Genomic DNA, 25,160 nt, shown 5'->3' with positions numbered 1-25,160 from the left:
TTCCGACTATAACTTGCAATTCTGACTTTATAACTCACAATTCCGACTATAACTTGCAATTCCGACTTTATAACTCACAATTCCGACTATAACTTGCAATTCTGACTTTATAACTCACAATTCCGACTATAACTTGCAATTCCGACTTTATATCTCACAATTCCGACTTTATAACACAATTCCAACTATAACTTGCAATTCCGTCTTTATAACTCACAATTCCGACTTTATAACACAATTCCGACTCTACCTCGCAATTCCGACTTTATAACTCGCAATTCCGTCTTTATAACTCGCAATTCTGACTTTATAACTCGCAATTCTGACTTTATAACACAATTCCGACTATAACTCGCAATTCCGACTTTATAACTCACAATTCCGACTATAACTTGCAATTCTGACTTTATAACTCACAATTCCGACTATAACTTGCAATTCCGACTTTATAACTCACAATTCCGACTATAACTTGCAATTCCGACTTTATAACTCACAATTCCGACTATAACTTGCAATTCCGTCTTTATAACTCACAATTCCGACTATAACTTGCAATTCCGTCTTTATAACTCACAATTCCGACTTTATAACACGATTTCAACTATAACTTGCAGTTCCGACTTTATATCTCACAATTCCGACTTTATAACACAATTCCAACTATAACTTGCAATTCCGTCTTTATAACTCGCAATTCCGACTTTGTAACACGATTCCAACTATAACTCACAATTCCGACTTTATAACTCACAATTCCGTCTTTATAACTCGCAATTCCAACTTTATAACACGATTCCAACTATAACTTGCAATTCCGACTTTATAACTCACAATTCCGTCTTTATAACTCGCAATTCCAACTTTATAACACGATTCCAACTATAACTCACAATTCCGACTTTATAACTCACAATTCCGTCTTTATAACTTGCAATTCTGACTTTATAACTCACCATTCTATAGTAAATATATATCCTGTGATCAAAGCTGAATTTTCAGCATCATTACTCCAGTCTTCAGTGTCACATGATCCTTCAGAAATCATTCTAATATGCTGATTTGCTGATGAATAAAAGTATTAATTTCTTTCAAAAACAAACGAAAAAAATCTTACTGACCCCAAACGTTTGAGCGGAGGTGTAGATTGGTTTTATCACAGGGCGTGTGAGTGTTCTATATTGTGATGTGTGTCTCAGCTGCCCGAGGACTTTTCGGTAGCGTACGGAGCGGGACAGGGAGAGCTGGAGGTCGGCGGAGTGTTTCTGCGGATCTTCATCGCTCAGCCTGGCTGGGTTTTACGGAAACCCAGAGAGTTCCTGGTGTCATTAATGGACACTCTGACCACACTGCTGGAGAAAAACAACCCCAATGTGAGTGAGCCCTCTATAGGAGACACACATGACTGCATGCTGATGGATGCTTTATGTATTGGCTGTGTTCTCATCCTCTCAGGGCGAGGCGCTGGAGACGGTCACCACCGCAGCCGTGTGTCTCTTCAGCACACAGACACAGCTGGCCGATCAGGTCCCCCCGCTCGGGCATCTGCCGCGTGTGCTGACGGCGCTCAACCACAAGAACAACGCTGTGCCCAAAAGCGCCATCAGACTCATACACGTGCTCTCAGACAACGAGGTGCAGCACAGAAACACACACTGTTACTGTTATTCGGACACAATCTGGTTGTTCATTGTGGAAGCTTGTTTCCGCCACACAATAAAAAATAAAGGTTATTGCCACTTTATATCTGTAACGAATGCGGACTCATGGTAAGATCCATTTGCAGCTTTTATTAAAGTGAGAGTGGTCGTACAGGCAGGGTCAATCAGGAGCGAACAGGAACAGCAAGGAACAGGCAGAATCGTGGTCAAGGAACAGGCAATGATCAGAACAGGCAGATATCACTCACAGGTCGGTATACAAGCAAGAGGTCGAGGCAGGCGGCAGACAGGGATAAACAGGGTAACAGTCCAAACGGTAACAGGCAGAACAGACAGGGAATAAACGCTCAGAAATGACACACAAGGTAATCAAGACTTCGCCGTGAGGTGGTGTATGTGACAGTCCTTTATAGTCCTGTAAATGAGCTGCAGCTGGGTGTGGTGATCAGTGTGGTGTGCAAGGGTGGATGTGGCAGATGATGATTGGAGAGGAGTGTGAGCATGTGACTGGCAGGGGGGATGATGGGAAATGTAGTCCGAAACTTGACAGGGGCAGACGGTGATCGTGACTATCTCACAATTCTAACTTTATATCTCGCAATTCCGACTTTTTAACTCGCAATTCCGACTTTATATCTCGCAATTTCGACTTTATATCTCGCAATTCCGACTTTATAACATGCAATTCCGTCTTTATAACTTGCAATTCCGTCTTTATAACTCACAATTCCGACTCTACCTCGCAATTCCGACTTTATAACTCGCAATTCCGTCTTTATAACTCGCAATTCCAACTATAACTCGCAATTCCGACTTTATAACTCGCAATTCCGTCTTTATAACTCGCAATTCCGGCTTTATAACTCGCAATTCCGGCTTTATAACACAATTTCGACTCTACCTCGCAATTCCGACTTCATATCTCGCAATTCCGACTTTATAACTCGCAATTCCGTCTTTATAACTCGCAATTCTGACTATAACTCAGAATTCCGTCTTTATAACTCGCAATTCTGACTTTATAACTCGCAATTCCGTCTTTATAACTCTCAATTCTGACTTTATAACACAATTCCGACTATAACTCGCAATTCCGACTTTATATCTCGCAATTTCGACTTTATATCTCGCAATTCCGACTTTATTTCTCGCAATTCCGACTTTATATCTCGCAATTCCGACTTTATTTCTCGCAATTCCGACTTTATATCTCGCAATTCCGACTTTTTAACTCACAATTCCGACTTTATAACATGCAATTCCGTCTTGATATCTCACAATTCCGACTTTATAACATGCAATTCCGACTTGATATCTCACAATTCCGACTTTATAACACGCAATTCTGACTTTATCTCACAATTCCGACTTTATAACTCGCAATTCTGACTTTATAACTCGCAATTCCGACTTTATATCTCGCAATTCCGTCTTTATAACTCGCAATTCTGACTTTATAACACAATTCCGACTATAACTCGCAATTCTGACTTTATATCTCGCAATTCTGACTTTATATCTCGCAATTTCGACTTTATATCTCGCAATTCCGACTTTATTTCTCGCAATTCCGACTTTATATCTCGCAAATCCGACTTTTTAACTCGCAATTCCGACTTTATAACATGCAATTCCGTCTTGATATCTCGCAATTCCGACTTTATTTCCGACTTTATATCGCAATTCCGACTTTATATCTCGCAAATCCGACTTTTTAACTCGCAATTCCGACTTTATAACTCGCAATTCCGACTTTATATCTCGCAATTCCGTCTTTATAACTCGCAATTCTGACTTTATAACACAATTCCGACTATAACTCGCAATTCTGACTTTATATCTCGCAATTCTGACTTTATATCTCGCAATTCCGACTTTATTTCTCGCAATTCCGACTTTATATCTCGCAAATCCGACTTTTTAACTCACAATTCCGACTTTATAACACGCAATTCTGACTTTATAACTCGCAATTCTGACTTTATATCTCGCAATTCTGACTTTATATCTCACAATTCTGACTTTGTAACTCGCAATTCCGACTTTATAACACGCAATTCCGACTTTATAACACACAATTCTGACTTTATAACTATTGCAATTGTGAGTTTAAAACTAAAAATTGTGAGATGAAAAAGTTGAAATTTCCTTATTCTGTGGCGGAAACAAGCTTCCATAGTTCGTAGCTAATGCATTCCTGCATTTCATAATAATAATACTAAGATTTTTGTTTGTCCTGTAGCTGTGTGTGCGGTCCATGGCGGCTCTCGAAACGATTGGGCCGCTGATGACGGGGATGAAGGTGAGGGCTGATATGGCAGGACTGGCCTGTGAGGCGCTGAACCGCATGTTCCAGCGAGAGCAGAACGAACTCGTCGCACAGGTAAACAATGCAGTCACACACTCTACAGGTGGGTTCAAGAAGATCCCACAATATGTATGGATAAAATCCCACAATATGTATGGATATATAATAATAATTATCAGGGGCCAAGCACTGAAGGTTCGTAGGCATCTATTGTAATAGTAGGCCTAATTCTTCTTCTTCCGCTCTGGAATTCTATGGCCGCCCATAGAACCGCTTGTGGTAAAGTTCTGAAATTTGGCACACAGATAGAGGCCAGTCTGAACTGTCACCATAGCAAATTTGGAATCTAAATCGCTCTAGCGCCACCAACTGTCCAAATTTGTATTTGCATCTTAACTTTTGAACCGAAAGGGCTAGAAACAAAATAAGGCTGTATCTCTAAAGCGCTTTATCGTATTCAGACCAAACTTGGTCCTTGTCATCACAAGCATGACCTGAGGCTATATGCTGCATTTCAGCGCAGTACCACCTACTGGCTCGGAGAAAAAATGGCTATTTTTGCTTATAACTTCTGAACGGTTTGCCCAAAAATCATTGGTTTCATTAGATTTGGGGCGTCATGCTGAGTCGAATGGTATACAATTGGATTCCATATCGGCCATTTTGAATTTTGAAGTATTTTATGAATGCATTAACTTGCTATGGGTCATGCAAACAACTGAGAAGTTTCGGACCAGCACCACCTAGTGGTGAAAAAAATATGCTTACAATTTTGGATGGTTGACTTATTTTCCACAGGAGTCATCTCCTTAGATTCCTGAATCCTTCCCGAGTCCAACGATACCAAACATTCTAGGTTTTGCCTTTTGGTTAGTCCAACGTTGTGATTTAGCATTTAAACAACATTTGCGAATATCTTAGAACCCGTTAGTCCGATCGAGATGAAAAGCCTTGCTTAAAAAAAATAATCGCAGTGGGAATGTGACACTTGGTGGCGCTGTAATTGAACAAAACATGAAATTGGCTCTAACTACAGTACCGTTTTTCTGATTGACTTCAAAATAGACATGCAGTGTCTTTCTCTCAGTTGCTATCATAATCCATTAAGACATTGTTTGTCTGCTGTTAGCTTCCTTATTTGCTTCTGTTGTGCTTGACCCCTTAATTGCTGCTTGCAGCTATATTTATTATTATTATTAATGTGTGTGTGTGTATGTTTGTGTTAAGGCTCTTCGAGTGGAGCTGGTGCCGTATCTTTTAAAGCTGTTGGAGGGAATTGGGTTGGAGACTCTTGAAAACCCTTCAGCAACCAAAGCTCAGATTGTCAAAGCGCTGAAATCCATGACGCGCAGCCTGCAGTTCGGAGAGCAGGTATAATCCACGTTCATCTGCTCAATCCAGTGTCCTTCACACTGTACCACATTCAGAACACAAGTCATGCTGTACTTTTGCTGCAGGTAAATGAAATCCTCTCTCGTTCCACTGTGTGGAGTGCCTTCAAAGACCAGAAACACGACCTCTTCATCTCCGACTCCCAGACTGCAGGTTACCTGACAGGTGCGTCTAGCTCACATTCATCTGCTCCAAGAATCTGTCGCTTTGGTTGAGATTATGGACACATTGAAATATGTGTTTACAATGGAAGTGTATGGGCAAGACATGCAGATGTAAATGAGCTTCTGTCCCATGTTGAAGTCTAACGGCTGTGTGTGTCTGGAGTTCATCTCTGCAGTTGCTCCATAGACTTCTGTCTTCATTGCATTATTGTACCCCGTTTTTGTGCTTGGTTTTGTCATTGACTGTAGACTGTGACCAGCTTTATGTATGAATAGTCTGCATCAGTACTGATATGACCTGCTCTGTCCTGTCTCTGCGTTTGCTGGTTCTGACGTCTGCTTGCTCCCTCTCTCTCTGCTGTATTATTACTCTCTTCCTCGGACTCTTCAGGTGTGTCCACTCCTTCTCTCCTGGCCGCCAGCAGTCCGCTGCGCAGTGGGCTTTAGTCGCCCCGCGGGGCTTCTCCCACCCTCCTCTCTTTCACTTTAAAGCAGGTAGACTCTCCCCTTCCTGATGTCTTCATCTGTCCTTCCACTGCATTTCAAACTCATTTCCACCTTCCCATGCAGCACTGATGGTGTGTTAGTTGTGTCGAGTGTTTTCCACTGAAGCAAGTGATCAGTACAAAACATTTCATCCATGTCTGTTATGTTCCATAAATGAAAAATGTCATCATTTTTACTAGGGCTGCATGATGGCTGCCATTCTGTTATAAGGTCTGCGTGTTTCAGTGAAGCATGTTACCGTGTTCGGCAGGAATTTTTTTTTTTTTTTTTTTTTTCATAAATACTTAAATTAATTTTTCAATTAAATATTACAATATTATTATATATTATTTTTTTGTAATTTTCATATTTTTTTATTTAGTAGTGATCACCATCATCATCAATGATTATTATTATTAATAAAATATATATGAGCAATATCACAAGAGTAGCCGTGCAATATGGCTGTATATCAGCACGGCTGTGGTTCGGCTGTAGGTAATCACAGCATGATGATATACAGCCACATCGCACGGCTACGAGTGTGATATTACATTTATACAACAATAAATAAGAACAATAACTGAGTATCTTTAAAACCCTCTTTTGTGAGGAACTACTTCCTTCCACCACAGATTCAAATCTCAAGTTGAAAATTTAAAAGTTGAGCCCAAGATCCTTTTTTAATTATAAAACGTCACTTTAGAACTAGTAACAAAGGAATGTTGAGTCGCTTCATTGAAGCTTATTGTATTTTGTAGATTATTATGAGACAGAGGTCGATTAAACGAGTGCATCACCTGCATCTGATAGCATTGTCTATTATATCCATTATAAAAAATCAGTTTGAACGTCCGCTGAGGAAAGCGATCTTTGTCTTTGTCCTTTTAAAAGTTAAGGGGATTTCCCACAGCGCTAAAACAACTTCATTGTTCTGACTCACTCATAAAGAGAGTCTTTGCCGCCATCTAATGGCGTAATAATGTTACTTTCTCTGATACTATTGACGGACCCTTTCTCAAAACCAAATACGCCATATTATTTATATAAAATAATATTTATTGAACAACATTTAAACATAATTAACAATAGTCATTATAAAAGACAAACACAAGCACATAAATAAACACAAGCAAACAATTCAGTCAAATTTACAAAAGTAGCGCTCCAGTACAGGATTTAAGTTAAATATAGCCTAAATATAAAGTTATGAAACTTAATTTTCCCCTTAACCCAAATCAATTAAGACCAAATGTTGCCTGTTTAATATACCCCAAATTAATTATATCTTGTTTAATCACTATCTTCATAAGAGCCAGCAGTAAATTCCCGAAGCACTGGCCGAGATGAAGCTGTTCTCAGCGGGTACACGAGCACTGAACGACCGCTGACGGCCTGGAGCTCACATCTGAGAAAGATTCAAAACAAATTGTAAAATAAGTGCTATGATTATATATGAGTTTCATATTTGAGGTCTAAATAACTACTTTCTCGCCTTAAAAACTCTTAAAACTACATTTCGTGACACAACATCAGTAGTATTTATAAAAAATACGGTGGATTTGCTCGACCGCCATGACAGTCGCTGCAAGCGGAGTGATACAAACGGTGAAACGGTTCCAGTGCTGATACTGGGTGAATATCACAGGGCTCTCAGCCAATCAGATTCGAGAGCCAGAAAGAACTGTTGTATAAATATATTTAATTATTAATGTTGCTATTGTTAACGGTGCTTGCCTCTTGGGAAGCATCGTTGTTGTTCTCTTGCATACTTATTATTATTCTTCTTTCACACAAAACTTCGGCGCACTACATGCTGAATAGCTACATGCTAATAGTGATTAGTGTTAAAGTGTTAAATCAGGCTAAAAACATGCTAAGAACTTTATAAAAACTCCATAGTAACTATCTGTGACAACTACCTACCACCTAGTAACACCATAGCAACCACCCAGGTTACCATAGCATCCTCCTAGCAACCACCCAGAACACCCTAGAAACACCTTAGCAACCAACCCAAGTACCTTAGCAACTGCCTAGCAACACCCTAGCAACCACCCAGGTTGCCATAGCAACCATCTAGCAACCTCCAAGAAGACCCTAGCAACACCTTAGCAATCACTCCAAGTACCTTAGCAACTTCCTAGCAACCACCCAGAACACCCTAGCAGCACCTTAGCAAACCACCCCAAGTACCTTAGCAACACCCTAGCAACCACTCAGCAACACCTTAGCAACCACCCCAAGTACCTTAGCAAAACCATAGCAACCGCCTAGCAACCACCCAGAACACCATAGCAATTGCCTAGAAATACCCTAGCAACCGAATGCCGAGTTTTGCCACTGCAAGCACCATTCACATTTTCTTCAGGAAATGTACATTCTAGTTGTTATTATTATTTTATAGCAATATTGATATATAATCATAGCATTTTGGCCAAATTGTGCAGGATTTTTTCTTTTTTTTTAATCACAATTTTTATCAGAAAAATCATGCAGCCCTTTTCCCTCACATTGTTTCAAACCTATATTTATTTAAAAACATGATCCAAGTAGCATAGGCATGTTCAATGCAGCGTCAGTCTTCTGACACGACTGAAAATGAGCTGAGTTGTGGTTTGTGTTGATGATGATGTTGATGTTCAGGTCCAGGAGTGGCGGGTTATCTGACAGCAGGCACCGGCTCCACAGTCTTGCCCAGCGTCCCGCCGCCCGTAGACAACGACATCGGAGACTTGGGCTGAATGAGACCAACAGAACATCAGACGAAGCCGGACACAGAGATGAGCGAGCCTGTCTGGAGCAGCACCTGATCCTCAAGGACAGACGACGGAGTGACGGACAGACAGAGAGAGGGAATGGAGGGCTGGTCGTTTCCTCTGGTCTTTAGTGATTCCTTCATTTTAATACATCAACACTTCCTCCTCTTTCATTTTATATTCTGTTGCATCTCGTAAATCTTTTCTTTCCATGGAGAGCAAAATAGTTTACTTTTGTATTGAGATATTTTTATGCATTTGTTTGTTTTCTTCATTTCGAGTGAGCTGATGAATGGATCTGATACGTCTTCGTCTTCCTGCGTCTTACATTCAGCCCGTGTCTCAAGCGATGTCTGTCCGCATCTCAACGAGTCCTCTGCATTTTCCATTTGATAAAATGCAGCCTTGCATTTCTGTATTCTCGAGAAGGAGCCTGTGAAACTGTGATTATTATGTGAGAAGCGCACTGGCTGCAGTCTGTCCTGTTTCCCCGTCTCTCATCATTGTCCTCTATAACTTCCCCAGAAAGCACTAGACTATTTATACTAGTTGATAAAGACCAACTGAAAATGAGCTTCTAAAAGGACAAAGAACAAATCATACTGACTCTGATTACAAATGTATGTGAAAGACTAGTGCAATTGTGAAATGTTAAATGTAATATGCCGTACATAAACTTTCTATATTGAATGTACATTAATAAAAAATAAATCAGTTGCACTTGTACATAAAATTTTAAGAATAAAAGGGAATCCACATCTGTTTTTGTTTGCCATGTTTTGTATGCATGAAGAATTTGCCCAGTTTAATTTTCCTGTCCAGTGTTTATGATCTAATAACTCTGAAAACTAAGTTTGTATTCGTTTGTATTCTCGTTAAACCGTTGAGGTGAGAAATCGAGTTCCCCCCCCCCCGAGTGATCCGATTGGTTCAGCAGACTTTTAATGGGTGGTATTTTTAGCACCTTATTATATTTCGCCTAAATCACGTTATGGTTTATATCGTTTAAAATGCGTTATATTGACCATTAATGTCTTTTAAAGGACATTGTTCATATACTAGTATATAACTGAAGCTATAGGTTGTGAAATCAAGCATTTCTCATTCTTAATGTTTTTTTAGTAATCTTATGTACTAGCATAGCATACATCTACCCGATTAGCCTGCTAGCTTAGCTTATATTATATTAGGTGTTTTTTGCTTCCAATATCTGTTTCCAGTTTATTTTATTATGCAATGCATATGCATTAATTTTATATTTCAAGCATATTGTTTGTGCACTTAAAGGGTTAGTTCACCCAAAACTGAAAATTCTGTCATTTATTACTCACCCTCATGCCGTTCCACACCCGTAAGACCTTCGTTCATCTTCAGAACACAAATTAAGATATTTTTGATGAAATTCGATGGCTCAGTGAGGCCTGAGCAATGACATTTTCTCTCTCAAGATCCATTAATGTACTAAAAACATATTTAAATCAGTTCAAGTGAGTACAGTGGTTCAATATTAATATTATAAAGCCACGAGAATATTTTTGATGCGCCAAAAAAACAAAATAACGACTTATTTAGTAATGGCCGATTTCAAAACACTGCTTCAGGAAGCTTCGGAACGTTATGAATCTTTTGTGTCGAATCATGATTCGGATCACCAAAGTCACGTGATTTCAGCAGTTTGGCGGTTTGACACGCGATCCAATTCATGATTCGACACAAAAGATTCATAATTTCTCACGACACCGTCACTAGTTTTGTGAGCGAATGAAACGGTTCTCGGGAGAACGCGCATTTTTCCCTCTCATCTCATATTTTATCACCCGTCATTTCCTGGGAATGTGTGAAACTTCTGATTCATTTGATGCAACAGCTAAGAAAAATCGCATACTGAGTAAATTATTTGAATTTACTTCACAAGCGTTCTGCGCAGCAACGCTTCAAGACGAGCACGCCTAATAACAACATGCAGTAAGCGGTGAAATTCGAGCTGCAAACCTGTTAATAATTCATATAATAATTTAAAATATGATAAATATGTTTGAAACATCAAGCAGCATAATGACTGGTTTTGTACAGTTAATTAAATTGAAACGGATGACACCACATTAAATTAAAAAGATCCGCTCTTAATAAGGTGGACAGAAAGAGTCGTGTGGTCATGTTTCATTGTCTGCGTTACATTGCGTGTCCACACGAGGGCGACAGATCTTCATATATTAGCCTCTGAAACTCGTTTAGTTTTGTGATGCATTCGTTTCCAGAATCCCCCAAAGTTACTCATATCATACAAGCAAAAAATGTGATATTTAGGTTTTTTTTTTTTTTTTAAACAAATCCGAAGTGCCTCATGTCATGCCCTAGAAATCTTGATCTAATTGTGCATCACTTTATGCTGTGCAACATTTGCATCAGATGTGATTTGGTGTGGTTGATCAGCACAGCATTTTGCTGACATCAGTCTTTCTTGATGAAAGTGCTCAGAAGCTCTGTGTGTGTCCTCAGGAGAACCCCTTCAGTTTTTCCATCCGTCAGTGCAGGTGCTGGAAGATCCCTTTCATTCTTCACTCTTGTAAGTCTGACTCATTCAGAACTCGGATCTGCTGAATTGGAAAAGTCTGTGTCCAGTTGTGTGAGAACCAGTTACTCCCTGCTATTCCAGTCCAGTGAAATGTCAGTGATCAAGCAGCAATGGAGCTCATTAAATATGTTTTTCTGTTGAAATGGTGTTAGACACACAGTACGAAACATTTGCATCAGCCATAAACCATCTTAACACGCATTTATCGGTTTGAAAACGCGACGTTAATTCATATTGTTTATAGTTTTTATTACATCGCTCTCTGGAATACTCGATTCTGATTGGTCAGTGGCGACATCTAGCGGACAGATATTTCCTTCGTCCACGGCAGCGCTGTATATCAATCCGCTCCGAGAAAAAAGTTCGTTCACATTTACAGTTGCTCGGCGAAATTTGACCAACAGACGCTGCTGAAAGTGTCTTCGGTGGAAGCTTTGATTCTTGCATCTCTATAGATCTTTTCACATGTCTGTTTTTCGAAGTAATAGTTGGGTAAAATTATATGGCGGTGAATGAGAGAATACATTAAATTTTGTGTGTGTGTGTGTGTGTGTGTCCGTTTTCTCAAATAGCAAAAGAAAAACTCAACAACAGTGTTTTCAGAACTTTCAAAAAGAAGAAAAAAATAGAGCAAGATTGATAAGGGCAGTCTTTAACTAGTTTTTTTTTTTTTTTTTTTTTTGTAATTTGATGAAAAGGTAATAGGCCTACTAAGTATATTGTATAAATGTACATACATTTTTTTAAAATGAAAATGTAAAAAACTTTTCGAAATTTATGATTGAGATTTAATAGGCCTTTATCACATTTCCGCGTTCGAAAAACGGAAGCTTAGATTAGGAGCGTAAAAAAACTTCCGCTGCCCATAGAATGTTGTGATTTATTTTTGTAAAATTTAGCACAGATACTTATTCTAAAGACACCAACCTCTGTTTACAATAATTAATTGAGTATGGTGAAACAAAGAAAAAAGGCGTCATAATATTCTGACGCATATTTCGCTATTTAAAGGGGAGCGCGGAAGCCATTTTGTGTGTGATGCGCAATACTTCGAGTCTTATCACCTTACAGAACTGCACAAATACAATCACAAATCACTTTAAAGAGCTTTAATTAGACAAAGCTTAAAATATGAATACAACTAAAGTCTATTTTGGGTAGATGAAAAGGTTTGGGAGAAATGTAGGCTATTGTATTAAACAAAAATATTCGCTTTTTTCATGGACTTACTGTACGATGCTGGCATCAAATTGAAGTTGTTTAAATAAAGGAATATGTCCAGGCCATAGACGATTATTCAACAGGTTCGATTATTGTAAACGAATCATATCCTCTGTGTTTTAGTGCAATATTGGATAGCATTGTGCTTCTAGACAATAATGGGTGGTTATATGTTGCAAAAATAAACAAAATAACATTACAAATAAAATGAAATCAGTCTGATTATTCCTCTCTCTGGCAGTGCACGCGTACTGTGATAAAGGCCTATTGACTGTTAAACGCGTCATCCTTTTTTGCCCGCGAAATTCAAACCGGCGCTACTTTCATGTCTCTGGTATCACTCCGCGGACTCGGTCCACACGAAGAAAACGGCATTTCTCTGTTATGTTTTCTGGTGGAAACGACCTCGCAAGACGCAAGTATTAATATTACTGTTATATTGTTGCTAGGCCGGTAGTGGACTGTTTTATTTTTAGCGGAAATATTCAGATAAGAGTGTAAAATCATTCAACTCATGTCGAGTTCACATCCACATATTATTTGGCGAGCAGCCATGTCCTTACTTAAAACATCAGGGGATTTCTACAAATAAACTTGATGATTCAGGGGCAAAATGTTCATGAGTAAATAGCAATAAAAAAATGGAAAGCAAGAAGAAAGATTGATTCAGGATATACTTTTCAAGCAAAAACCTTCCAGTGACAACTATTCTGACCTTCAGCTTCTTTTCTCACTTCCTGTTTCCAATGATTTAATTTTAAGGTGAATTCAGAAACTTCATAGACGACTCAGGGTGTTTTTTTTGTTTGTTTGTTTTTTTTTTTTTGATCTAGTAATTCTATATTTGAGAATATGGTAATTAAGAAATACTGTATTTATCCTGATTTGCCGTGATGGCAGGAATTGGTGTTTTGACCCATTTATAACTATTGTTTTATTGCAGGAAGGAAATTCCTTTTTTAAAAGCTGTATAGGTGTTTTCTTTGGTCTCTTTGATAGCTAATGCGCACAATGATCCCAGACTCAATGTTTCCTCATCCTGACACAGTAACCTCACATCTGCCAATGACTCATATATTTCTCCTCACAATAGTGAACAATGAGTAAAACAATTGAGATTTGAGAGCAGGTACATGACGGATGATTCTGGCTCTGTGGAGGAGACGGTTTGCAGTAGTTTTGTCTGACTGGGAATTTATTGTTGAACTCAATTACTCAGTGTTTTACCATCATCACACATGTTCGACTCTGATAAAAAACGTCATTTATTTCAGTAATATTTTCAGTCCTTTTTTCTCATTGGTTGGTTCAGTCATGTGACTCATAGTTACTGTTTTTTGGACTTTATATCTCGCATAGGATTGATGCCTTGCAATATATAGCATTCAAAAGTTTGGAGTCATTAGGGTTTTTAATGTTTTTGAAAGAAGTCTCTATGCTTACTATTTATTGGATCAAAAATACATTAAAAGAGTAATATTGTGAAATATTACTAAAATACTTTTGATTGGTAGTGTATCTTGCATTTATATCTCACTGGGGATATAAAGTCACAGTTGCATGTTATAAAGTCAGAATTGCGAGTTATATAGAGTCGCAATTGTGAGTTATTGTGTAATATGAACTTACAATTGCGTGTTATAAACTCCGATTTTGCAAGATAGTCGCAATTGCGTGTTATAAAGTCAGAATTGCAAGATATAAAGTCAGAATTGTGAGATATAAAGTCAGAATTGTGAGATATAAAGTCAGAATTGCGAGATATAAAGTCAGAATTGCGAGTTATAAGTCAGAATTACGAGATATAAAGTCAGAATTACGAGATATAAAGTCAGAATTGCGAGTTATAAAGTCAGAATTGCGAGTTTTAAAGTCAGAATTGCGAGTTTTAAAGTCAGAATTACGAGTTTTAAAGTCAGAATTGCGAGTTTTAAAGTCAGAATTGCGAGTTGTAAAGTCAGAATTGCGAGTTGTAAAATCAGAATTGCGAGATGTAAAGTCAGAATTGCGAGTTTTAAAGTCAGAATTACGAGTTTTAAAGTCAGAATTGCGAGTTTTAAAGTCAGAATTGCGAGTTATAAAGTCAGAATTGCGAGTTATAAAATCAGAATTGCGAGATGTAAAGTCAGAATTGCGAGTTTTAAAGTCAGAATTACGAGTTTTAAAGTCAGAATTGCGAGTTTTAAAGTCAGAATTGCGAGTTATAAAGTCAGAATTGCGAGATATAAAGTCAGAATTGCGAGATATAAAGTCAGAACTGCGAGATATAAAGTCAGAACTGCGAGTTATAAAGTCTGAATTGCGAGTTTTAAAGTCTGAATTGCGAGTTTTAAAGTCTGAATTGCGAGTTTTAAAGTCTGAATTGCGAGTTTTAATGTCTGAATTGCGAGTTTTAATGTCTGAATTGCGAGATATCAAGTTATAAAGTCTGAATTGTGCATTTTAAAGTCTGAATTACGAGATATAAAGCCAGAATTGCGAGATATAAAGTCAGAATTGCGAGTTATAAAGTCTTTTTGAAAGAATTTGCAAGATATAGTCGCAATTGCATGTTATAAAGTTAGTATTGCGATATAAACAATTGTGAGTTATAAAGTCTTTTTTTCATCAAAATTGGACTTTATAACTTGCAATTTCAAGTTTATATCTTACAATTCTGAGAAAAGAAGTCAGAATTGTGAGATAAAAAGTCGCAAATACCTTTTTTACCATTTATTATTTAGTGGTGGAAACAAGCTTCCATGGGAAACAGGCTTACGTAACTTGCAGATCAATTGCATTTTTACAGTTACAGCTGTCAGAAATGAGTAAACAACATCTTGTGCTCCTGATCTACAGTCGAGTCTTTCAGCACAAAACATTCGTCTTTCTGTCAGACCCACACATATGGACGGCAGAATCCGTTTGTTGTGATTCAGAGTCATATTTGGTTTATTAAGTGGAAAAACGGAAGAATTAGTGAAAATTTCAAAATGAACAGTTTGCCGTAACATCTTCGTTTTCCATCCAGCATTCAATGCACATGTGAGGATTGTTTTCTGACCTTTGACCCAGTAGTATCTAAACTAGCTTCAGGAGCCTTCTTGCCTGCGCATGAAAGATATGAAACACATTTGAGAGAAATATGGAGGTTGTTTTCTGTGGCCTAATGCTTTCACAACAGTCTGTCTGAATATTTGTTATTTTGTAACTTGAGTGTCAACCTTCTGAAGATCTCAAGGGAACGTCTCCAAATGTCCCAGATTGTCTTTGAGGCAAATCAAATCAAGACTGCAACATATTCTGCTCTCGTAGCAGATGCTTTGCTTGTTAAACAGTGAATGTTTGGAGGAGTCAGTGCAACTAATGAAGAAAAAGTACAAGAAATGTTGGCTGTTTTACTGTAAACGAGGCGTTTTGCACCATAGTTTCATGATTCACTCCAAATGTAATCAGTTTGAGCCTCTGTAACAATAATACGTTTAATACGTCCTGTTGAAGAATTCTGGTAAGCGTGGAAATATTTAGGCCTCTGCCTCAGTAGAAATGCATCCAGCGTATTTTTTTTTTTTTTTTTATGCAATATTCCAAAATGCGCATAAAAACAGGTGGATGGAAACAGCTATTCTGGCTCTTTGAATGGACAAACCATTTTATGTTGAACATCTGGTGGTGACACAACACAGCTCTAGCATTGTTTATTGAACAAAAATAAACAAAAATGGCCTGTTTTCCAGTAAAATATCCTTCCAATAGAGATTATATAAATCAAAATAAAATGCCTTCTTATAGAATACATCTATAATTAAGTTGAAAACCAACTGAAAAAATAAAGACCAACTGAAAATGAGCTTCTAAAAGGACAAAGAACAAATCATACTGACTCTGATTACAAATGCATGTGAAAGACTAGTGCAATTGTGAAATGTTAAATGTAATATGCCGTACATAAACTTTCTATATTGAATGTATAATTTAATAAAAAATAAATCAGTTGCACTTATTACGTACAAGAATTAAAGGGAATCCACATCTGTTTTTGTTTGCGATGTTTTGTGTGCATGAAAAATTTGCCCAGTTTATTTTTCCTGTCCAGTGTTTAGATCTAATAACACTGAAAAGATCGGTTAAAATAATTTTTGTCCCCTCGTTCAGTTGTGTTTTATAATCTAGACACTGAATCCACCGTAATTGTCATGATGGGATTTTTTTATTTTTACTGTTTCCATTTTGTTTTTATTGTGCAATACATAGGCATTCATTTTATATTTCAAGCATGTTGTTAATGTAATAAACTACGGAAGAGGATTAGGGCCAAGCAATAATAAAAAATAAAACCATCTCGAGATTAAAGTTGCTAAATTTCGAAGAAAAAAGTCGTAATAAAATGTTGAGAATAAACTTGTTAAATTACGAGAATAAACTCATTAAATTTCAAGAAAAAGTCGAGATAAAATGTTGAGAATAAACTCGTTAAATTATGAGAAAAAACTCGTTAAATTTCGAGAAAAAAGTCGAGATAAATTGTTGAGAATAAAGTCATTAAATTCGAGAAAAAAGTCGTTAAATTATGAGAACAAATTCGTTAAATTACGAGTTTATTCTCAATATTTTATTTCGACTTTTTTCTCGAAATTTAATGACTTTTTTTTAAATTTAACGACTTTTTTCTCATAATTTAACGAGTTTATTCTCAACATTTTATTTAGACTTTTTTCTCGAAATTTAACGACTTTTTTCTCGAAATTTAACGACTTTTTTTCTCGAAATTTAACGACTTTTTTCTCGTAATTTAACAAGTTTATTCTCAACATTTTATTTCGACTTTTTTCTCGAAATTTAACGTTTTTTTTCTCGAAATTTAACGACTTTTTTCTCATAATTTAACAAGTTTATTCTCAACATTTTATTTCGACTTTTTTCTCAAAATTTAACAACTTTTTTCTTGAAATTTAACAACTTTTTTCTCGAAATTTAACGACTTTTTTCTCAACATTTAACAACTTTTTTTTTTAATTTAACAACTTTTTTCTCGAAATTTCACGAGTTTATTCTCAACATTTTATTTCGACTTTTTTCTCGAAATTTAACGACTTTTTTCTCGAAATTTAACGACTTTTTTCTCGAAATTTAACGAGTTTATTCTTAACATTTTATTTAGACTTTTTTTCTCGAAATTTAACGACTTTTTTCTCGAAATTTAACGACTTTTTTCTCGAAATTTAACAACTTTTTTCTCGTAATTTAACGACTTTTTTCACGTAATTTAACGAGTTTATTCTCAACATTTTATTTCGACTTTTTTCTCGAAATGTAAAGATTTTTTTCTCGAAATTTAACGACTTTTTTGAAATTTAATGACTTTTTTCTCGTAATTTAACAAGTTTATTCTCAACATTTTATTTCGACTTTTTTCTCGAAATTTAACGTTTTTTTTCTCGAAATTTAACGACTTTTTTCTCATAATTTAACAAGTTTATTCTCAACATTTTATTTCGACTTTTTTCTCAAAATTTAACAACTTTTTTCTTGAAATTTAACAACTTTTTTCTCGAAATTTAACGACTTTTTTCTCAACATTTAACAACTTTTTTTTTTAATTTAACAACTTTTTTCTCGAAATTTCACGAGTTTATTCTCAACATTTTATTTCGACTTTTTTCTCGAAATTTAACGACTTTTTTCTCGAAATTTAACGACTTTTTTCTCGAAATTTAACGAGTTTATTCTCAACATTTTATTTAGACTTTTTTTCTCGAAATTTACCGACTTTTTTCTCGAAATTTAACGACTTTTTTCTCGAAATTTAACAACTTTTTTCTCGTAATTTAACGACTTTTTTCACGTAATTTAACGAGTTTATTCTCAACATTTTATTTCGACTTTTTTCTCGAAATTTAAAGATTTTTTTCTCGAAATTTAACGACTTTTTTTAAATTTAATGACTTTTTTCTTGAAATTTAACAAGTTTATTCTCAACATTTTATTTCGACTTTTTTCTCGAAATTTAACGACTTTTTTCTCGAAATTCAACAACTTTAATCTCGAGATGGTTTTATTTTTTTATCATTGCTTCGCCCTAATTCTCTTCCATAAATAAACATCATACAATAGTGAAATAGGTTATAATTAGTCAAGACATCACAATAACAACTTTTGATCAGGCATTAAACGTTCTAAACGAGACCCGATTCAGAGACTTCTGTTTTATTTGCCGCAATAACTATAAAAATCGTGTACTGTCTGAGCAGGTACTACATTTGAGTTTCAATATATTTTGGTAAAGTAAGGTTTTTGCTTGATGCAAGAAAAACTTTGGCATTGGGATGAGAAAATAAATTTAATTTATATATATTTTATAAATTGTGTAAATATTTTTATATATATTATGCATTAACATAATATAAAACACTTGTATTAAATATTAATTTCATAAACATATTTATCTTGATTAAAGAATATTTTGATATTTTACTGGAAAAACAAGACAATGCTGATTAAAAAGGTATTTTTGCAGCGTATTAGTTTCAGAAATCTCTTCATTGATCTGTGTTGGCATTCCCTTTTCTTCCAGCATATCTCTGTCAGGATTGATGGATGTTTTCTTCCTCAGAGATCCAATCAGAGAAGTGCGCACCTGTTCATTTTTTTTGTGTCTGCATCATATGTATATCTATATATCTTGCTTTGACCTTTGACCTTTGAGGGCTCATATTTCCTCCTGTTGAAAGCGATTCATCTCAGGCTGTTGAATGGCGCTCTTTATGCCCGTAAAACCCAGCAGATCTGCGTTGAAATGGATGTATTTAGCTCGTGAGTGTCACATTCGTTGTTACATTCGTTTAAGGGCCAGTATCTGAGTTTCACTCCCTCTGCTCTGGAAACCAGAGAACATCCGCACTGCAGGCTCCCGTTGAAGCTGCCGAAGAGCCGTTTGCATCTGCATGTGAGCGTTTTACGGGCTATTCTACAGTCATGCTCACTTAACCCTTTGAGTGCTTGAAAATAAGGAGGATTTGTGAACAGAATGTGTGCTTCTGCCAAGTACGTTTGTAATTGCTGCTTGTAATGTCTTGAAACCTTGCATTGCACACACTTGAAGGCTCGTTCTGTTGAGCGGATGTTCCAGTATTTGCCCGGTGTCTCGTATCATGACAGCCATCCACGCAGATCCTGAAACGCTTTCATCTTAATGGCCTCCATCTTCTAACCCAACGGAACTAACAGGAACAAACAACTTGCTTTCATTTCCTCCACGCTGAATCGCTCAAAGTGATTTGTGAGTTTGTACTCCCAGTTGTAACTCGTTAGCGTTAAGTTACACAAACTATTTTCTCATTTAGCCGACGCAGTTGTAGAAGCTCACATCTTCTTCAGAACACAAAGAACAAAAGACTTTCATCCCACAGAACGGAGAGGAGGGTTTGTTCTCATTCAGCTGTCAGACGGTCTGAATAATGAATGTTACTGTAATTCAGGTCTGAAACTCTGCCGAAAGGGTTAAAAATAAAAAATGTCATTGTGAGATAAAGTTAAGAATGAGAAATAAAGTAAAGTTGCAGTTGTGAAATATAAAGTCACATTGACTTCAGTGTTTGGCCTAAGCCAGAATTTATTTTCCACCTCTTTGCCAGTCCATTGAAGATGAAAAAAAAACGTATTTTTCATGTTTAATATTGTCCATTATTATTTGAGAAGACAGTGTTTTTCCAACGCTTCCAATGTTAACATGTCCATTGGTCCCAGACGCTCATGTTTGAATCGTTCATCACAGAATAATCCTACTGTAAATGAATAGTTCCTCACTTACAGTATTTGGGCATCAAATGACCTGCAGTGAAGTACAATCTCTCGTCATAACTAATGTGTCGTTCAGTGCAGTTTAACGGCTGAATTGAGCCCAGATTAAAACTTTTTATTTGCCCATGAGGCCTTTGCATGCTTTGAAAGTTGTGTTGTGTTTACATGCCACACACTGCCTCACAATACTAGAATATTGATGCGAGTAAATTTTCACTATTTGAGGGTCTAGACATATTCCAGTCTTCCCATCTGAGAATGTTTAAGCCCTTAATAGTTTCCATTGCAACTGTTATTAATTCTGCGATTGTGGTCAGTGTTCTCAAAGTGTGCCAAATGTGACATGACTGAAGCTGTTTTTAACTCTTTAACTCTTTCCCTGCCAGTGCCAGCGTTTTTGATCACTTTCACAAAACTTTCATGGCCACCAGAATATTTTGTTGTATGAATATCTGAACATGCAGTATATCAAAAGAAAGAACAGAGCTTCTGCTTTTAAACAAACGACAAAAAACAAAATATTTTATTCTAGCTTCATGCATTCATACATGCATTTGATCAACACTTAAATGTTGGTAAGTTTCATAAAAAAAGCAACATTTTGAACAAAAAGCTGAGAAAATTTTATTTTTTTTTTCTTCCAAAGACTACAGTGTGCATAAGCAAAGCTTTTATTGCTTTTTTCCTCTTCTTTTTTGCCTGTGTTTTGATCTGTACTGCTTCAGAAGATGTGTAATAGCGCCTCCTACCTCTTGCAGCATCTTTTCTCTTCTCTGATGATAAGGGCGGGGCAACCTGTCACTCACATGAGATCCACCAATAGCAAACCACAACCATCCAATCAATTCCCGGACAAAATCAAGTCCCGCCCTACATTTGTTCTTGTTTGAGAAACCATTTCAGTGCAACTTCCCTTTCATGCTGACTTTAAACACTAACTGTGACTATATCAACATGCATTATTCCCAACGAAAAAAGACTAGACTAAAATGCAGTTTACTGAAATCTCTCTATATTTTCTTCAACAAAAAAAAATGGCAGAAAAAATATTACAGGCTGATTTTAACGAGCTTCAACGAGCTTTCATGCTTGCGTTTGCCAGATCTCAAGAGTTTAAATCCTCCAATCAGAGCTTTTCTCTTTAAAGGATGCATTTTCTGCACAGTGTTTTTCTTAATCTTTGCAATCTGGCAACCGTACACACGGTTTATAGACTAAACATGCATATGCATGCTGTCAAAGTTTTAGCAAATTCGTGTTTTTGTAGTTTACACAGAGATGATAATGGGATCGTTTTCAGAAACTTAAACTTTGAATCCCGTTGGCAAAAGTTTACGTTTTCCGGCCCACAAAATGCTGTTACTGTGTAAATGAACAGCCAAGATGCGTAAACATTTTTCCATTTTTAGTTGAAAATGTTGTGTATGATCTGAGAAACAGAATTTCACTAAAACAATAACATCCCGTATTTATTATTAATGAAATAGACCAAACTCTATAAAAACACAAGATAATCCATCCTAATTAGACCAAACTACACCAAAAACATAAACCCTTTTGCATTATGCCTGTATACTTTGAAAACACGAAGCACAAAAGCTTTTCAATTCCTCGAACAACACAAGAATAAAAATTATACATACCAAATAGCAATAAAAATATGTAGCTTACATCTGTAACATATTGATTTGTGTGTGTGTGTGTGTGTGTGTTGTGAGCTGGTCTGTCTATAGACTCAGATGGCGTTTGTTAACATGCCTGGTGGTCTATTGCCAAACTAACCCTTCTAAAACATCCACAGATATTCAGCCTTAAAGTGCGGTCATATTTGCCAAATTTCACTGAAATTTCACAGGTAAAAATGTCCATAATGTATTGTAAAACATGTATCATGATGTGGTGAATCTGCATCACCAACTTCAACCAATTGCAAAATCATGTGGAAATCTTTATGTGAAATTTCCTACTTTCTATTCCTATTAAAATTACTGGATTTCACCTGTGAAAACTCACCAAACAACCATAAATATGATCTTTAATCTACATTTTACTCAATCAGAGAAAAATGAATGGACCAACATTATAGTAGTTATTATTGGTGTTTAAGGCAAGTGTCTCTATTACTAGTATTACGTGTAACTTGTGTGCGGCAAACGTTTTTCTATTTCTCTAAGTATGTTTTTTCTTGGTAGACAATAAAACGGCCAAAAATCCTATTGATTTTCATTTGTAGAAGTCATATAGTATCTAGAGCCACTGTAAAAGCCTAGAAACATCCCTAAAACCCTAACAACAACATAGCAACACACAAAAACATCCACAACACCTTACTATTGTGATGGGGACTTCACAGGCTAACACAACTCACATTTTCTTCTGAAAAACTACAAACACAAAGCATTCAAATAAGCCCAAATGTGTGTAAATGTATGTCTCTTGCACCTTTGAAGTTAGTCTTTCTTCTCTCAGAAGGGAAGAGGACGCAGCTGAGACTCTTCAGGGACCGGGATGGATCCGGCTCTGTTTTGGGATGAATCCCAGTGCGCCCCGCAGAGACGCTGACCTTCAGAAGAAAGAGGTTTATTGTCTGTCGAGAGCTCCAAGCTCCTTACGGTTTGATCAGGTCTGTGTTTGCTGGTGTCATGATGATGGAGGTGTAGATTTGCTGATCAACACACTGTGTTGAGAGAGAGAAAACACGGAAACAACACTTCTGCTGCTCCGAACACACTGCAGTGAATGGGGTCAGATACTATTAATATGCAAAACATCCTTAATAGTGAACAAATTGCACTTAGTGTACTGCAAGTGGTAACTAAATACATTGTTTTAATACAGAGACAGTATATTAAAAGCACATTTTAGTATGGTGTCTCAAAATAGCACAGTTGAGTACACTTAGATGTTCTTAAGATTATCTTAAGGAGTACTAAAGAAGAATTTTTAGTATATTAAGTACAAAATTAGTGCATGAAAATAGAGCACTTTAAGTAGAATTATTGAAGTGTACTTGTTTTTACCTGGGTCATGCTGGATATCTATACTGATATGGACTGTGTAATGAGTTAGGAATGAAAGGATGCCACAAAAATCAAAGTAAAAAAATGATGCAGCATGCTAGTCCGTTTTGATGAAATTTCATTGCAGCAACTCAAAATGGTACTCAGTAGTTTGTATGACCTCCACGTGCTTGTATGCATGCCTGACAACATCGAAGCATGCTCCTGATGAGACGACGGATGGATTTCCTCCTCAGATCTGGACCGTCACTGAGCTCCTGGACAGTCTGAGGTGCAACCTGGTGGCGTCGGATGGACGGAAACAGAATGTCTCAGAGGTGTTCTATTGGATTTAGGTCAGGTGAGCATGGAATTCCTTCATCCTCCAGGAACTGCCTGCATACTCTCGCCACATGAGGCCGGGCATTGTTGTGCACCAGCGTAGGGTCTGACAATGGGTCCAAGGTAGGCATGTGATGGTATCAAATTTTCATGTTGCAATTAATTGCTGAAGCTTTTATCACGGTATTGATAAGAGTGGAGGAGCATTTTCAGATTTTGATTAAATATTACAAAGCCAAACAATTTTTTTGTGTGGATTGACTTGCACGGATTAATTGTTCACCACAAAACTAGCAATTTAAGCTAACAAAATAAATAAGGTCAATTTTTATTTTATGTGTACTTTAAGATCGCTTTTTGTAATATCAAAAAGAACTCTGAATGTTTAAATACAATAATACAATACACCAAAAATCTATAAAGTAAAATTTCAAACAGATTAAAGTGCAAAAGAATTAGACCATAAAGAACAACAGGTGACACTTTACAATAAGGTCTCATTATTTAATTATTTAAAAAAAACAGCATTATTCAATATAAATCTTTATTATCACTTTTTATCAATCTAACACATCCGTGCTGAATAAAAGTATTAATTTCTTTAAAAAAAAAAGAAAGAAAAAATACTGACCCCAAACTTTTGAACGGTAGTGTATATTGTTACAAAAAAAATTCTGTTTTAAATAAATGCTGATATTTTTAACCTTTTATTCATAAAATAATCCTGAAAAAGTATCACAGGTTATGAAATAATATTAAGCAGCACAACTGTTTCCAACACTGATAATAAATCATCATATTAGAATGATTTCTGAAGGATCATGTGACACTGAAGACTGGAGTAATGATGCTGAAAATTCAGCTTTGATCACAGGAATAAATTATATTTTAAAGTATATTAAAATAGAAAACCATAATTTCAAATTGTAATAATATTTCACAATATTGTTTTTGTATTTATTATGAAATAAATGCAGCTTTAATGAGCATAAGAGACTTTGTTCAAAAACATTAAAAATAGCACTGTTTCCAAACTTTTGACTGGTAGTGTGTGTTATTTTTATTTAACAATTATTCATGTCTTGAAATATTTTCAAGTAATAACAATAATGTCACATATCTTTTTGTTTTGAACTCTGTTTGATATTCATTGGTTCTTTTGTTCCTTTGTTTAGTTTCCCGCCACTCCTTAGTGGTCACCTTAATTATAATTATTGTTTACTAGCTGTGTTTGTTTAATTAGCCCGTTTTCTTTGTATTTAAGCCCTTAGTTTCACTCTGTTCTTTGTCTAGCTTTGTTTATTTGTTTTCCTGTTGATTTCCCCTGATTTTAGTTCAGGTTTCTCTATTAAAAGTTCTTTGTCGTGTGTTTGAATACTGCAACCCCAGCGTGACAAACAAATTGAATAAGACACTGGAAATTAAGGCAACAATCTTTGAAAAGATTTAAAAAAAAAAAATTTATTTAATATAT

The 25,160-nt window shown here is 36.2% G+C and overlaps 1 protein-coding gene across 1 annotated transcript in view; it reads left to right on the top strand.

The window, feature by feature from the left end:
- The window catches only part of LOC125257502 (dnaJ homolog subfamily C member 13-like), a 76,187-nt gene extending 66,659 nt beyond the window's left edge, over positions 1-9,528 (top strand). Inside the window, 6 exon segments of the mRNA XM_048173869.1 lie at positions 1,200-1,373; positions 1,456-1,635; positions 3,904-4,044; positions 5,197-5,340; positions 5,427-5,526; positions 8,658-9,528. Coding sequence (XP_048029826.1) covers positions 1,200-1,373; positions 1,456-1,635; positions 3,904-4,044; positions 5,197-5,340; positions 5,427-5,526; positions 8,658-8,755 — 837 coding nt within the window. The 3' untranslated portion in view covers positions 8,756-9,528.
- Positions 9,529-25,160: the final 15,632 nt, after the last annotated feature.

The sequence above is a fragment of the Megalobrama amblycephala genome, linkage group LG22 (genome assembly GCF_018812025.1).
Source record: "Megalobrama amblycephala isolate DHTTF-2021 linkage group LG22, ASM1881202v1, whole genome shotgun sequence".
Classification (NCBI taxonomy): Eukaryota; Metazoa; Chordata; class Actinopteri; order Cypriniformes; family Xenocyprididae; genus Megalobrama; species Megalobrama amblycephala.
Note: the sequence above shows the minus strand (reverse complement) of the source record. Positions and strands in the feature narration are given on the sequence as shown.